The sequence below is a fragment of the Balaenoptera acutorostrata genome, chromosome 1 (genome assembly GCF_949987535.1).
Source record: "Balaenoptera acutorostrata chromosome 1, mBalAcu1.1, whole genome shotgun sequence".
Lineage (NCBI taxonomy): Eukaryota > Metazoa > Chordata > Mammalia > Artiodactyla > Balaenopteridae > Balaenoptera > Balaenoptera acutorostrata.
Window position 1 is genome coordinate 45,103,556 of NC_080064.1, and position 12,763 is coordinate 45,116,318.

The 12,763-nt window shown below is 56.5% G+C and overlaps 1 protein-coding gene across 15 annotated transcripts in view; it reads right to left on the reverse strand.

The window, feature by feature from the left end:
* Positions 1-12,763, reverse strand: part of LRP8 (LDL receptor related protein 8) — an 81,617-nt gene that overhangs the window by 30,318 nt on the left and 38,536 nt on the right. For 4 of the 15 annotated variants that reach the window (XM_057546193.1, XM_057546187.1, XM_057546195.1 and 1 more), the window contains exons 4-7: positions 6,595-6,723; positions 3,009-3,398; positions 1,662-1,784; positions 717-839 (exon numbers count right to left, since the gene is read on the reverse strand). In XM_057546193.1, the coding sequence (XP_057402176.1) occupies positions 717-839; positions 1,662-1,784; positions 3,009-3,398; positions 6,595-6,723 (765 nt within the window). The remainder of the gene's footprint in view (positions 1-716; positions 840-1,661; positions 1,785-3,008; positions 3,399-6,594; positions 6,724-12,763) is intronic. The other 11 variants (XM_057546199.1, XM_057546197.1, XM_057546196.1 and 8 more) reach the window with 4 other exon arrangements.

Sequence of the window (12,763 nt, forward strand, 5' to 3'; positions counted from 1 at the left end):
CCCCAAGGGATTCTCTGTCCCCTGACCTCAGAAATGAACCTTCCTGGAGCCCACGCTGGGTTTCCTGCGTGCTCTCTAGGATGCCCGCCCACCTACAGTCCAGACTCTGCTGTTCTTTTTAGCCTGGAACCCACCCCCTACAGCTCTGGCCGTCTTTCCACTCCTAACTCATGTCCAGCCTGTGAGTCTGGTCTCCCAGAAAGCTCCTCAGGGCTCAGGATGGTGCCACCCTCTGCTGCTGGGTCTGCCCTATGCTCATCCGGGCCCGGCCTGAGCCCAGTGGCCTTCAGATGTGCCTCGTCTGCCCACCCACCTGCTGTTCCCCACCTCTTCCTCTGCAGGGGGCTGGAAGGCCTCGGAGGCCAGCGCCCTGGCTAGGTCGGCAGGGCAAAAATAATGAGGAAGAGAGAAAGTTCCAGAGTGAGCACACACTCAGAGGTCTGAATCTGGAAGAAGTGAGGAGAGGCTGCATTTGTGAGAGGAAGCATAATTTCTGAGCATCTGGAAAGGAAAGGCCCTTCGATTTGCAGAGTAGCAGAACAAGAGGCCCCAAAGGCAAAGAGCCCCGTCTGAGACCACGGGACAGCACACGAGTCCAGAGAGAGGGTCAGATCAGAACGTGTGCAGAGGGGCAGGTGAGGGCTGAGGGCCGGGAGCCAGGAGGGGGCGTGGCAGGGAGGGTTAGTCCAGCAGTGGGGCGGAGACAGGTACTGTACCACACTCTTTCAGAGGCTCATCTGACCAGTCCCGGCAGTCCCTCTGAGCATCACACACTTTCCCGCCGTCCACGCACTCGCCACTCTTACACTGAAATCTGCGGGGACCCTCACATGTTGACTCTGTCGGGCCGGACAAGAGAGTGGACAGCACCTGTGAGACCTTGGGCAGGGAGGGCTGGGGTGGGCTGGGCCCATGGGAGGTGAGAAGAGCTCCAGCCCCAGCCCCTGTTGGTCTCCAGAAAGTGACCCAGGACAGACAGCTGATACAGGGCAAGTGGGAGCTCTGCTCACAGAAGGACAGGACCCCAGGGATAATCGGGATACCCAAGCATCATCTAGGTGGGCAGGGCATGGGGGTCTGTGTCTGATCTATCAGTATTAGGGAACTTGGAGGGAAAAGGAGCAGCTCTACAGAGACCCTGGCGGATGCACTGACCATCTCCTGAGCGGGACCTATGCTCCAAGTGTCCTAGACAGAGGCGGCCACCTCACTGCCCAATCACTGATCCATTTCTCCAGATGACCAGTGGGTCAGGGTCCCTGCTGCTGCTGCAGGGTGATGACCACAGAGCCATCTGAGAATTAAGGGGGCTCCCTGGGAAGCGGGACTCAGCCTCTGCTCAGTCTAGGAACCAGTGAGGGAGGCTGCTTGGAGGCGTAGATGTGGACAAATGGTGGGGGCTGGACTTCCTGCAGTGCCTTCATGTCCCCTCCCCCTAGGCCTCTTTCAGCTTTTGCAAAGTCCTTAAAAATCCAGTTCTAGTGCCGCTAGGACCCCAGGAAGGGGATCTGGGTGGTTTAGGGGCAAGTAGTGCTCTGAGGGAAGATGCATCTTAGGGACCAAGGGGTGATGTCTCCCTCGCTGCTCTCTACGGAGCCAGGGGGAGGAGCGCAGGCATTCGCCTCAGAGGATGCTGCCCTTTTGCCGCTGACCACACGCACCCTGCAGGCAGCCAGCTTCATCACTCCTGTCTGGACAGTCCTGTTCCTGGTTGCAGCGCTTGACGGCAGGGACACAAGTCCCATCCCCACACTGGAACTCGTCTCCACGGCAGGTGCCCAGCGCTGCCAGGAGAGGGCAAGGGGAGAGAGTCAGGGCCGTTGTGGTGCTGGGACAGCTCTCCTCCCCCAACCTCCACCCTCACCCCCACTCCATATCCAGCCCTGGCAAAAACAGAACCGGTCGCTGAGCTTGGGAGTCTTCGGAGGACACCTGGCCAAGGCACAAAATGGGGAGACTGAAGCTCAGAGAGGGGGAAGGCTCACCCAGGGTCACACAGCACTCTGGCTGGCAAAGGCAGGACTACAACTCAGGTCTCCTGTTTCCCACTCCACCGTCTCTCCCCAGGGCCACCCCTCCAAACAGACACGTGGTCTTCTTTGGAGTCTCCATGCTCATTACTTAACGACCTCATCCCTTCAGCAAACCCCTCCTGAGCGCCCAGTGTGTGTGTGGTGCTGTGCAGGGGTGGGGAACACAGAGATTACTAAGAGCCTCCCCATCCTCTAGGAGCTCAAGGGTGCACAGTGGGGCTGAGGGGCGAGCAACGAGGGCATCACGGTGTGGATGTGCTGTAAGAGAGGGCGCCAGGGACCTGCAGCAGCTCAGGGGAGAGATGCAGCCCAGCTGGGTCCATCAGAGGAATCTGGGCGAGGCCTTGAAGGATGAGCAGGCCCAGCAGGTAGGCAGGGTGGGGGGCTTCCTAAGTGTACCAAGGTGTCTGGCATTGGAACCACTGGGTGACTGCTTGGGGCAGGGAAGGGCAGGGATGGGAGGTATAGGGTGGGGGGGAGCATTACTGAAGGTCACAGGTACCTGTGAAGACCCTGAGCTCCGCAGCTTAGCAGCCACGTGACCTCACACAAGTCACTTCACTTTTCCCAAGTCCTGTTGCCACCGTTAAAACATTACTAGGATCAGAGTAGAGCAAGGAGAGGTGGCGCAGTGGTTAAGAATCTGCCTGCCAATGCAGGGGACATGGGTTCGAGCCCTGGTCTGGGAAGATCCCACATGCCACGGAGCAACTAAGCCCGTGAGCCTACAACTACTGAGCTTGCGCGTCTGGAGCCTGTGCTCCGCAACAAGAGAGGAGGCGATAGTGAGAGGCCCGCGCACCGCGATGAAGAGTGGCCCCCTCTCGCCGAAACTGGAGAAAGCCCTCGCACAGAAATGAAGACCCAACACAGCCAAAAATAAATAAATAAATAAATTAGGGCGAGGAGACGCGGCCCTTCCGCGAACAGTCGCGCACCCGCGGCTCTGGGCGATACGGAGGGGAGGTGGCTTACGGCAGTCGGCCTCGTCCGACTTGTCCTTGCAGTCGCGGTCGCCGTCGCAGCGCCAGCCCAGGTGCACGCACTCGCCGCTGCGGCAGGCGAACTGGGCGGCAGCGGCGCAGGTGGCGGGCGCGGACGTGGCCCTGGGGCCCGCGCGGCCGCAGAGCTCGGCCGCCTCGTCCGAGCGGTCCTCGCAGTCGAACTGGCGGTCACAGACCCAGCGCTCGGGGATGCAGGCGCCGCCGTCGCCGCCGCCGCCGCAGCGAAACTCGCGGGGCCCGCAGGCCGGGTCGGCACAGCCACGCTCGTCGCTGCCGTCGCCACAGTCGTCGTCGCCGTCGCACACGAACACGGCGGCGAGGCAAGAGCGGTTGCTGCACTGGAACTCGTGCGGGGCGCACACTGCGCGGGACAGAGAGTCGGTCGGCCCGCCGGACTCCATCCCCGGTGCCCCGGCCCGCTGGTCCCGCTACAGGGGCCCTGACCCTCACCCATGGGCCAGAATGAGCCCGGCTGGGGGGCCGAACAGGGGACAGCAAAGGGGGCCTCCAATCCGGGTCCTGCCAGGGTCATGCTGGGCGACCTGGGGCAGCACACTTGCCTCCCTGAACCTCCCCAGCCTCACTGGGAGTAGGAATTCTTGTGCTGCTCCCAGCAGGATGGTGGGACTAGGAGAGTCTCTAAGGCTGCAGAACACACCCTGTCTTGAAGGGCTTTGTGATGTTCTCAGGAAATGATATGTAACATGACACTGACCCTTCCAGGAAACAAGGTCTGGACCTGCTTCTTTACAACACAGCTCAGGTCCCTCCCCCTCCCCAGTTTGCCCAGAACTATCCTAAGTCCCTTGGCCTAGCATCCAAGGCCACTAGCATGGAGCTACTGCTCTGCCCCAACACCTCACTCCCGCACATGCTCCAGCTTCACGTCACACACTGGACCATTTGTACACTTTCCCACCTCCTGGCCTTTGCCCAAGCTGTTCCATCTGCTGGGCGCCCATCTGTTGCCCACCACTGTCTCTGTATATCGCAATGATGAGTTCGCATCCTTCAAGGGCCCAAATTCTACCTCTTTCATAACACACTTTGTGCTCCCCTGCTTGGCAAGTTTCCACCCACCTCCACTCTCCTTTCTGGTGCCCTTCACAGCCTGCTCAGGTGTCTGGGTCTTGTGTCCTTCTCTGTCTGCCCCATGACCACAGACTGCATGGGGGTGGGCTCTGAGACTGATCCACTTTTGTTCTGAAGGCCTGGCACAGAGGAGCTCCCTGCAGTGAGTGGGTGTGGTGTGGACGGAGGCTGGAACGCCCAGGTGTGAGGAGTAATTTAGGGATGTGCAGTAGTTAAGGGCACAGGTCACTGGCCCTGCCTGAGGCCCTGGGCTTCCCCTCTCTGGTGGGCTGCTCTGAGCTCAGAGGCTGGGAGAGCCTTAGTGACCACCAGCCCAACTACCAGTTTACAGATGGGGAAACTGAGCCCCAGAGAGAGGAGCAGTTTGCCCAGGGTCACACAGTCAGTCAATGGTGATGAGGGAACCAGAACTCAGGTTTGGGGCTCTTACTTCCTACTCTGACTCATCTCAGCTTTCTAGTTTTCCTCCCATCCTGCAGTGTAGGCTGTTTCTAGAGCAGGACCTGGCCTCCTTCCCTCCTTCATTCCTTACACAGAGGTCAAGAACAGGCCTGGGGGGCCCAGGCAGGGTGTGGATGCAGGAGCTGTGGCCACAGGTAACTCGGTGGTGGCAGCACCAGATCTCTCCACGTGGGGGCGCCAAGAGTCTGTGTTTTTATTTTCCGGTGGGAAAAAGTCCTTTCTCATCATCAGGGAACATAAAAGAGAACGATGTCTTCAGTTTCACAATTTAGGCAGCTCGTGTCATGTGTTGCTGACAGCGCTACCAAGTTTCTGACAGATGCATTTTTTTTTCCCTTTTTGGACTTTTGGGATGTTGGGGCATTGGTGGGAAAAGCACACCCTACCCTGTGATGTCTGCCCCTCAAGATTAAGCTGATGTCTAGATTAGCTCCCCTCCTTCCTGTCCAGAAAGGGAGGGAGGACTCATTACGATCAGAGTTCTGAGAAGTGCTATCTTTATCCTGAGTTCGCTCCAAGGTTTCGAAGCTGACAGCACCTTGAAGATCTATATCCTCAGGCCTGTGCCCAGGGACCCCCCACGCCCAGCATTCACGAATGGAAGAAGCTCTGAGGGATGAGAGAAGGGAGAATTCTTTTTGTTTCCCCCGGTGGTTGGGAGCTGAAGCAGAGCAGCCCCACAGGACCTTCGAACACCACTATCTCCTATAATTAACACGAAACAGTCCTGCCACAACATGCCCTTGTTAGAGCTACTCCTATCCCCTGCAGTAGTGGCTGATGGCCTTGATGACTGAGGAAATATCTGATTTTCAGGGGGTTGGGAAGGGAAGAGGATTCTCACTGGCCAGCGAGGCCCCACAAAATTATCACAGCTGAAGAAATGAGCCAATGCCGTCAATGGGGCTTTGAAACTGCTGGACCCAGCCAGGATCTGCCCCCATAACCAGATGCTTCCGGCTTCAGACATATCCAAACTCCAGACTCAGAATCCTAGAGTGCTGTGACTCAGAAGCCCCCAGAGGAGATGGCATTCCCCTGGGCCTGGAAGGATGGATAGGATGAAATACAGAAGCTGATGAAGGAAGGGGGTGGGAGACAGTGGTGGGCAAGTGTTTGGCAAAAGCCCCCAAGGGATCACCCAGATCTCAGCCCAGCCTCACAGCCTAGTAATGATAGCCAGTCTGTCTACCCCGTTAATCATGAGCTCCCAGAGGGAGGACTGTGTAGCAGTCACCTTATCGGCCCTTTCGGAGCCTGGCTCCGGGCCTGGCACACAGTAGGTGCCCATCAAATATGAAACATGCACGGTCGGGTTGTGCTCCCCACTGGCCCAGGCCCTGCTGGCCCGCTCCCTGGGAAGGAGATAATCCCTGTGTTTGGAGCTCAGTGATGTGGAACTGCCCCAGTGACCACTTCCATCTGTCCCTGCCGAGGCTGCTGGGAATGTCTTCCTGCCCTATGGCGCCGGGGCTCAAATCTGAGATTTTAGCAAAGGTCCTCCTTCCCACCTCAGGAGTCTGTCCCCCTCCCCACCCGCGACACTGCCAGTGCCCTGGCCCAGGCCACCACCATCTCTCACTACGGTCCCCACCCTGGTCTCCTGGTCTCCCTGCCCTTGCTCAGATATCAGCACAGACGTATGGAATGGATGAGCAGATGTCAGGCAGGCGTGGTTTAAGAACGCATGGATTTTGTGGTCCAGACCTGAATTCGAATCTCAGTTCCATCACTCAGCTGTGGGCACTTTTCCTCGCTCGTCTGAGCCTCAGTTTCCTCACCCACAAATGGGGAATGATAATGGCTGTTCGTGAGGTGGTTGTGAGGATGAAAAAGAATGTCTCTCCAAAGTGCCCGGCCATTACTAGTGTCCTGACCGTTACCTTTTCCTCTCCACCTGCCAAGCCCCCTGGAGAACCTGGCCCCTCCCCACAAGCAGCCACTGCTCCCCGAGGCTGCCTGACTGTGCTTGGCAAACCCTGGGGACCTGACCCCGGACTCACAGGTGGCACAGCCGGCCTCGTCCACTCCACTCTCGCAGTCCTTCTCCCCATCACAGTGCCACGAAGCGGGCACACACTTGTGGCTGGTGGGTCCACAGCTCAGCTTCTCTGTGGGACACACCTGCTTGGCTGTGGAGACAGACACACGTGCATGGCTTAGCCGAGGGGGACACAGGGCATGGTGCCAACCGGTCCTACTGCCTGGCTTCAGCCACCGGGCCCGAGGCCCTGGGAATCCACCAGGGCCTTCCTGCCCCATGTCTCAGTTTCTTCGTCTGAGAAGAAGCCCCTGTCTTCCCCTAAGACTTCCTGAATCCTGTAGCTGACCCCACCACTGCCCTGCCTAACACCCTTTCATGGCCCCCTGGCCCCTGGCCCTCAAGGCCCTCCTTGATCCAGCCAACCCCCGCCTGCCTCACCGGCCCGACCTTCCACCCTTCCAAGCCTTCCCTTTAGGCTCCAGCAATGTGGAGCCGCCTTGCCCTGCATGAGTCTCTGCCATTTCCAGCTGTGTGCCCTTGGGTGAGATATGCCCCATGTGGGCCTCAGTTTGCCTTCCAGATCAGTGACTCCATGATCTGAACCTGCAGATGTGAAGGGCTCACCAAGGCCCCAACAGCTCCCTCCAAGCCCCCTCCCCTGGCGACGGTGCTGAGGCCGCTGCTGAGAGCGGCCGCCGAGTGGCAGGGCCCAGCGGGACCACATAGCGATAATTACTGCAGCTGCAATCAGAGGCTGACTCAATCAGGGGCTCGGAGCCCCAGGGTTGATTCTCAATTTGGAAGAAAGAATGAGAACCCTGATCAGGCCTGGGGATGGCTCTCATCTTGAGCGTCCCAGAATGGCCCACGTGACAGAGCCAGCTGAGGCAGATACATCTCAGACCTCCGTGGCTGGCTCCGTCTGCCTTTCAGGGTGTACACGAGGCCGAACTCCGTGGTCTCCAGGATGTGCCAGGCACAGTGCTAGACGCTTCCACTTAATCTTTACAACACCCCAGCGGGGTGAAGATTATGTCGGGGCCTCCAGCACGAAGGTCGAGGCCATGGGCTCTGGAGCTTGGCTGCCCGGGTTCAGCTCGGTCACTCACTGGCTATCCACCTTGGCCAGCAATCCTTATCTCTGTGCCCATAAAGTGGGGACAATACTATTCCCTATCCCACAGGATTGTTATGACACCTACGTTAATGTCTGTAAAGCACTTAGAACGCCCAGCCAGTGCTCACCAATGATACCTACTATTACTCTCCACGCGGAGCAGCTGAGGACTTGTTTATTGTAACCCTCAGTGAGTAGCTATTGAGCACTGCTGTGTACCAGACATGGCACCCATCACCAGGTCCTAGTCACACAGCTGTAAAGAGCCGAGTGAGGATGCAGTCAGCTGTGTCTGATGCCAGAGGCTGGACACAGTCCACTGCACCCTGCAGGTGGCAGGTTACTCGTGCCTTACCCTCAGTTTTTCTCTCTGATCTCAGACCAGTTTTTCTTCCTCTTACTTCCATAGCTGGGGTGAGAGGCCACAAGAGATGGAGAAAAGGGCACAGACAAGGTGGGGTTGGGAGCGGGTATCTGAGTCAATGCCCCCAGACACTACTACGCTGTGGGAGAGGAGTACCTCGGACCCCTAACTGTGGACCCCAAAGTTATCCCTAGGAATACATTTCACAAATATAAGGCGACCTGTTGGGAATACGGGATTCATAGGATTCATTTTACAGAAATTTCCCTTTACAAATACTGTCGTGTAGAGCCCTGGAAAGCACTGACACTCAAAGACCCTTTACAAAGGCTTCCTCAGGGCGGTAGAGTAGGGTGGTGAGGGGCCTGGGAGTCAGGAGAGGGGCCCAGAGCACCTCCATCACCCACGCACTGCAGGACCCGAGAAAGCACTTCCTGCTCTGGGCCCAACAGAACACGTGGGGGCTGCAGCGACCAGCATGTCCTAGAGTCCTGACTAAGGGGTGGGTGTGTGAGGGCTGTTAGAAGTGCTGGTTCTTTGGCTCCAGCTCACTCCAGACTGAATCCAAACTTCGAGGGCAGAGCCCAGGCATTTTAGCCAACTCCCCCCACTCCACCTCCCCTGGTGATTCTCATGCACCCTATTTGAGAACCCCTGAGTTATCATTTGACAAGTCTAAAAGATATAGGATATTTCATCTCTTAAATTGACTCCCAGAAAAGTGACAGAGGAGGTTCTGTATGCTTGCAAGCCCCTGAGGGAACCATGGGATGGAGGGACAAGGCAGCCATACATCCCTGCGCCAGGCCTTAGGAAACAGAGGAGTTGGCAGGGAGCCACATTTACTGAGCACCTACAGTGGGTCAGGCTGTTCCATTCTGAGGAGCTGATATTTTCCCATGTCATCCTGACCCTCACCCTGCCAGGTAAGCAGGCCCTGCAGGCTGTGAGTGCAAACTCCAGGGGCACCATTCACAAAGATCATCATGTCAGTGGCACCCCTGGAATGGAGCAGGGCAGTGGTCCTGCAGGTAAGCACTCCATTTTACAGATAAGGAAACTGAGGCTCAGAGAGACCAAGTAACTGGCCCAAAATGCACAGCAGTGAGGGGCAGAGTCCCAGTTCCTTTGACTAAAAACCCTGCCCTTTTCCATCAAACCCCTCCTGCTCCTGTGGGTAGAGAAGTGGCCCAGAACCAGCCCCAAACTCTCTGCCCAAAAGCCCAGGTGACTGAAATGGCCCTTGACCTGTTCCACACCATCTCTGGGGGCCTGGTTCTGCATACCCCAGTGCAGCAGGCAGCTGCTTGAATTCTGAATGAATATTTATACAGTTAATTGCATAACCTTTCAGCAAGGACAATGATTAAACAATCCGTCTGCTTCCTTTCTTTATAATTAATAAGACATTTGCTGTGTCCTTAAATAGACAGCTCTAATTACAGGCTCTCGAGGATTCAGCAGTGCCTGACACCAGCCCTCCTACCCTCAAAGAGCCAAGGCACCTTCTTGGAACACCGGGACACAAGAGGCCTTGGAGGTCACGCTGAGGAGCAGCCACTGGAGTGACAGGAGGCAGAGGCCCAGAGAGGGGAAGTGACCTGCCCGGCTACTAGAGGCTGGGTGTTCCAACTGCTGTCTCTCCTAGAACCTTGCCGTCTCTGTTGGGATGCAGCTGTTCCCCAAAGCAGGACACAGACCTTGCCCCGCGGGCTCCTGGGTGAGGCTTCTCACCGCCCAGCCCTGGGAAGTGAGTCTGGGGAGTGTTGATGTGCAGTATCTCCTCACGAGGTGAGTGCTATTATTACCTCTATTTTACGGATGGGGAGAGCAAAGCCCAGAGAGCGAAAGTCATTTGCTTGAAGTCTTGTGGTGAAGGGTAGAGCTGGGCTTCCTCCCCAGGTCCCTCAACTCCAAATGCACTGCTTAACTTATGGCACTGGACACTGCACGTGAGAAAAGTAGGCCCCACCGGTCTCCTGGCAACCCTGGGCTGCAGAGGGGTCACTGGAGGGAGGAGGCTCACTGGACCTTGGCTCAGGCAGAGTCTGCGAGATGGCAGATGGCCATCAGACGTCCACTTTCAGGATAACTAAAGCTAAAGGCCCCAGGCAGCACGACGCAGGAGACAGAGCATGGGTTTGGAGTCGGACAGGCCTGGGTCCAAATCTCATTTACTAACATGAAGGTCCTTCAACAAGTCACTTAACCTCTCTGCACCCTGGCTCCCCTCACCTGAAAAAGGGGCTACATAATCTCCCAGAGTTGGTGGGTGGTTTAAATGAGGAAACATGGAAATCCCTACACTCAGGGCCTGGAGCAAACTTGGAACTCAGCAAACAGTTGCCCTAGTTTTATTTCATGAAGTGCAGATACAAAGGGCTGGGAGGGCCCTGGTCTCACCCCTGGGGATGCACATTACACATTATTAGAGTCCACACGGCCTGCCACGACGCAGCCTCCACCCCTGAACTGAACACCTCTCCCTCTCTCCACCTCTTGTCCTCTCTTGCCCTCTCTCTCTCCCTCCCTCCTTCTCTCTCTCTCAGAAACAGATGCTGCAAGGGATGCCTCTGGCCTGCTGTCCAAGTAACCCCAGGTTCTCCGAGGCAGGAGTGACAAACCCCACTGTCTCTCAGACATCAGGAATCCTCCAAGTCACCAAGGGCCTGCAACTGCACCCTGGAGTGGCCGGAGGCATTTATAAATTCCCAGAGAAGCCTGCATCAGAAATCCAAATCCAATGGTACTTTCTCTAATTTATAAGTTCACAAATTAACAAAAAGGGAAATGTCTGTTGAATAAAAGAATGAAAGTGCTTGACAGCTACTTATTGAGCAAGCACATCTGCAGTGTCAGGTCACGAGAGGCATAGGGGCAGACAACCTCCACATGGGGACTGCCAGCTCCGAGGGGACCAGAGGCTCAGGCAGCGGGAAGTACAGGGTCTAGCTGCTGCCCCAGGAAGCACGACATGGGACGTCCCACTGTGCAGAAGGGGGCAGTTACACCAAGCTTCTTCTCACAGGGTCAGCTGGGTTGGCCTCTAACTTGCTGGGATCTCAGAAAATCTCTGGTCTCTGATAGGAAGGTGCGCTTGGTTAATCTGTGAGGTCCCCCTTTCACATGGGAAGGCTCTAAGATGCATGAATAAAACCTCATTTTCAATAAGTAGCACCCAGAATTGTAACTCATTCACCTTGAACTAACCTCCCCACCCCCATCCCGTGCCCCTCCCAACAGATGCCTGAAGGTGGATCACAAACGGCCACAGTCAAGTGAGCTATATTTAGAGCTGAAATGCTACTTTCATTAGGCACATGTCCGGGCTTTCCCACTGGGACTCCAGGCTCAATTTGATAGACACAGAATCCAGAACCAGAAGGAAACAGAGCTGGGAGAAACCCCAGGCAGCTAGGGGCAGATGACATAATGGGGGAACACAAGAAGGGGGACCTGCTCCCAAATCCCTTTCCCTTCCATGCCAACCCCTCTCACTTAGACTATTCTAAGCCTTTAAATTGGGGAGCGGGCCTACAGTCAAAACGTAATCATAAAATAACACTGCCATTTGCTCCAGCACCGACACTTTGTGTGCATTTTTTTCATTTGATCCTCATAACCCCCCGTAAGGTAGGTACCATTACCCCATTTTGCAGACAAATGAACTGAGGCTCAGGGAGATTGGACAACTTGCCTGAGGTCTCACAGGTTAAAGGACCTAAACCCAAATATATCAGACATCAAACCCACTACCCTTTACTACTGTCTATAATCTTTCTTTGCAGGTGGGCAGGGGGCTCTATCCTGGAAGCTGGCACAGTCCCCAGGAACCTGGTAGGCTGTGGAGGTTGCTATGACAACGCCAATTAAACGGGCTGTGTATTGGCTGCTGGGTTCTCACTTGGTCAGGAGTCTGTGAGCAAGCCTGTTACCAGGTCCTGAGGCTGTGAGCAAGCCTGTTACCAGGTCCTGCTCCCGCAAATTCTGCCTGACCCTCAAGGACCCACTCTGGCTGCCCTCCCCACCCACAGACCTTGCCCACCTGTGACCAATGTAACTGTGCGTGGAAAGTGGGTTCCTGGGCCTTGTGCCCCAGCTGGGTACAGGCAAGGGAGAAAGAAGGCCTCAGAATCCTAAGAGTCCAGGAGTCTTAGAATCACAGTCTTTGGAATTCTGGACTGCTAGAAACTAGGGCCCAGGGAAGGGCGGGAAAGTATGCAGGACCTCACAGTGAATCACTGGGAGAGCCCAGAGGAGAGCTGGGCCGCCGACTCCCAGGTTGTAGCCTTGGTGGCAGCTCCCACGGAGCCCCCTGTCAAGCCTCAGAGACACTGCGGAGCCTGCCTTTTGTCCTGGAAGGCAGACCAGCCATGAACCACCTGTGTGTCTAGGAAGCAGGGCCCTCAGCTTCCCTAAGCCTCCAATTACTCAACAGTCAGAGTAACCGTGCTCTACAGCTGAACACAAAGCAGGCCTGGAAGGCAGGAGGCGTGAGGCCCGAGGGCACCCGCACAGCCCAGAGGATGGGAAGGCAGCAAGTGCTGGGACAGACGAGAGGGAGGAAGACAGAGGGAAATGTGGGCAGGGCAGCAGAGAGAGAGCCGGCAAGAGGGAGGGGGAGGAGGGGCAAGCAGGGAAGGGACGCAGCCCGACAGTGCAGGGCTGGGCAGGAGGGAGATGAAAAGGAGCATCAGTGCAAAGAGA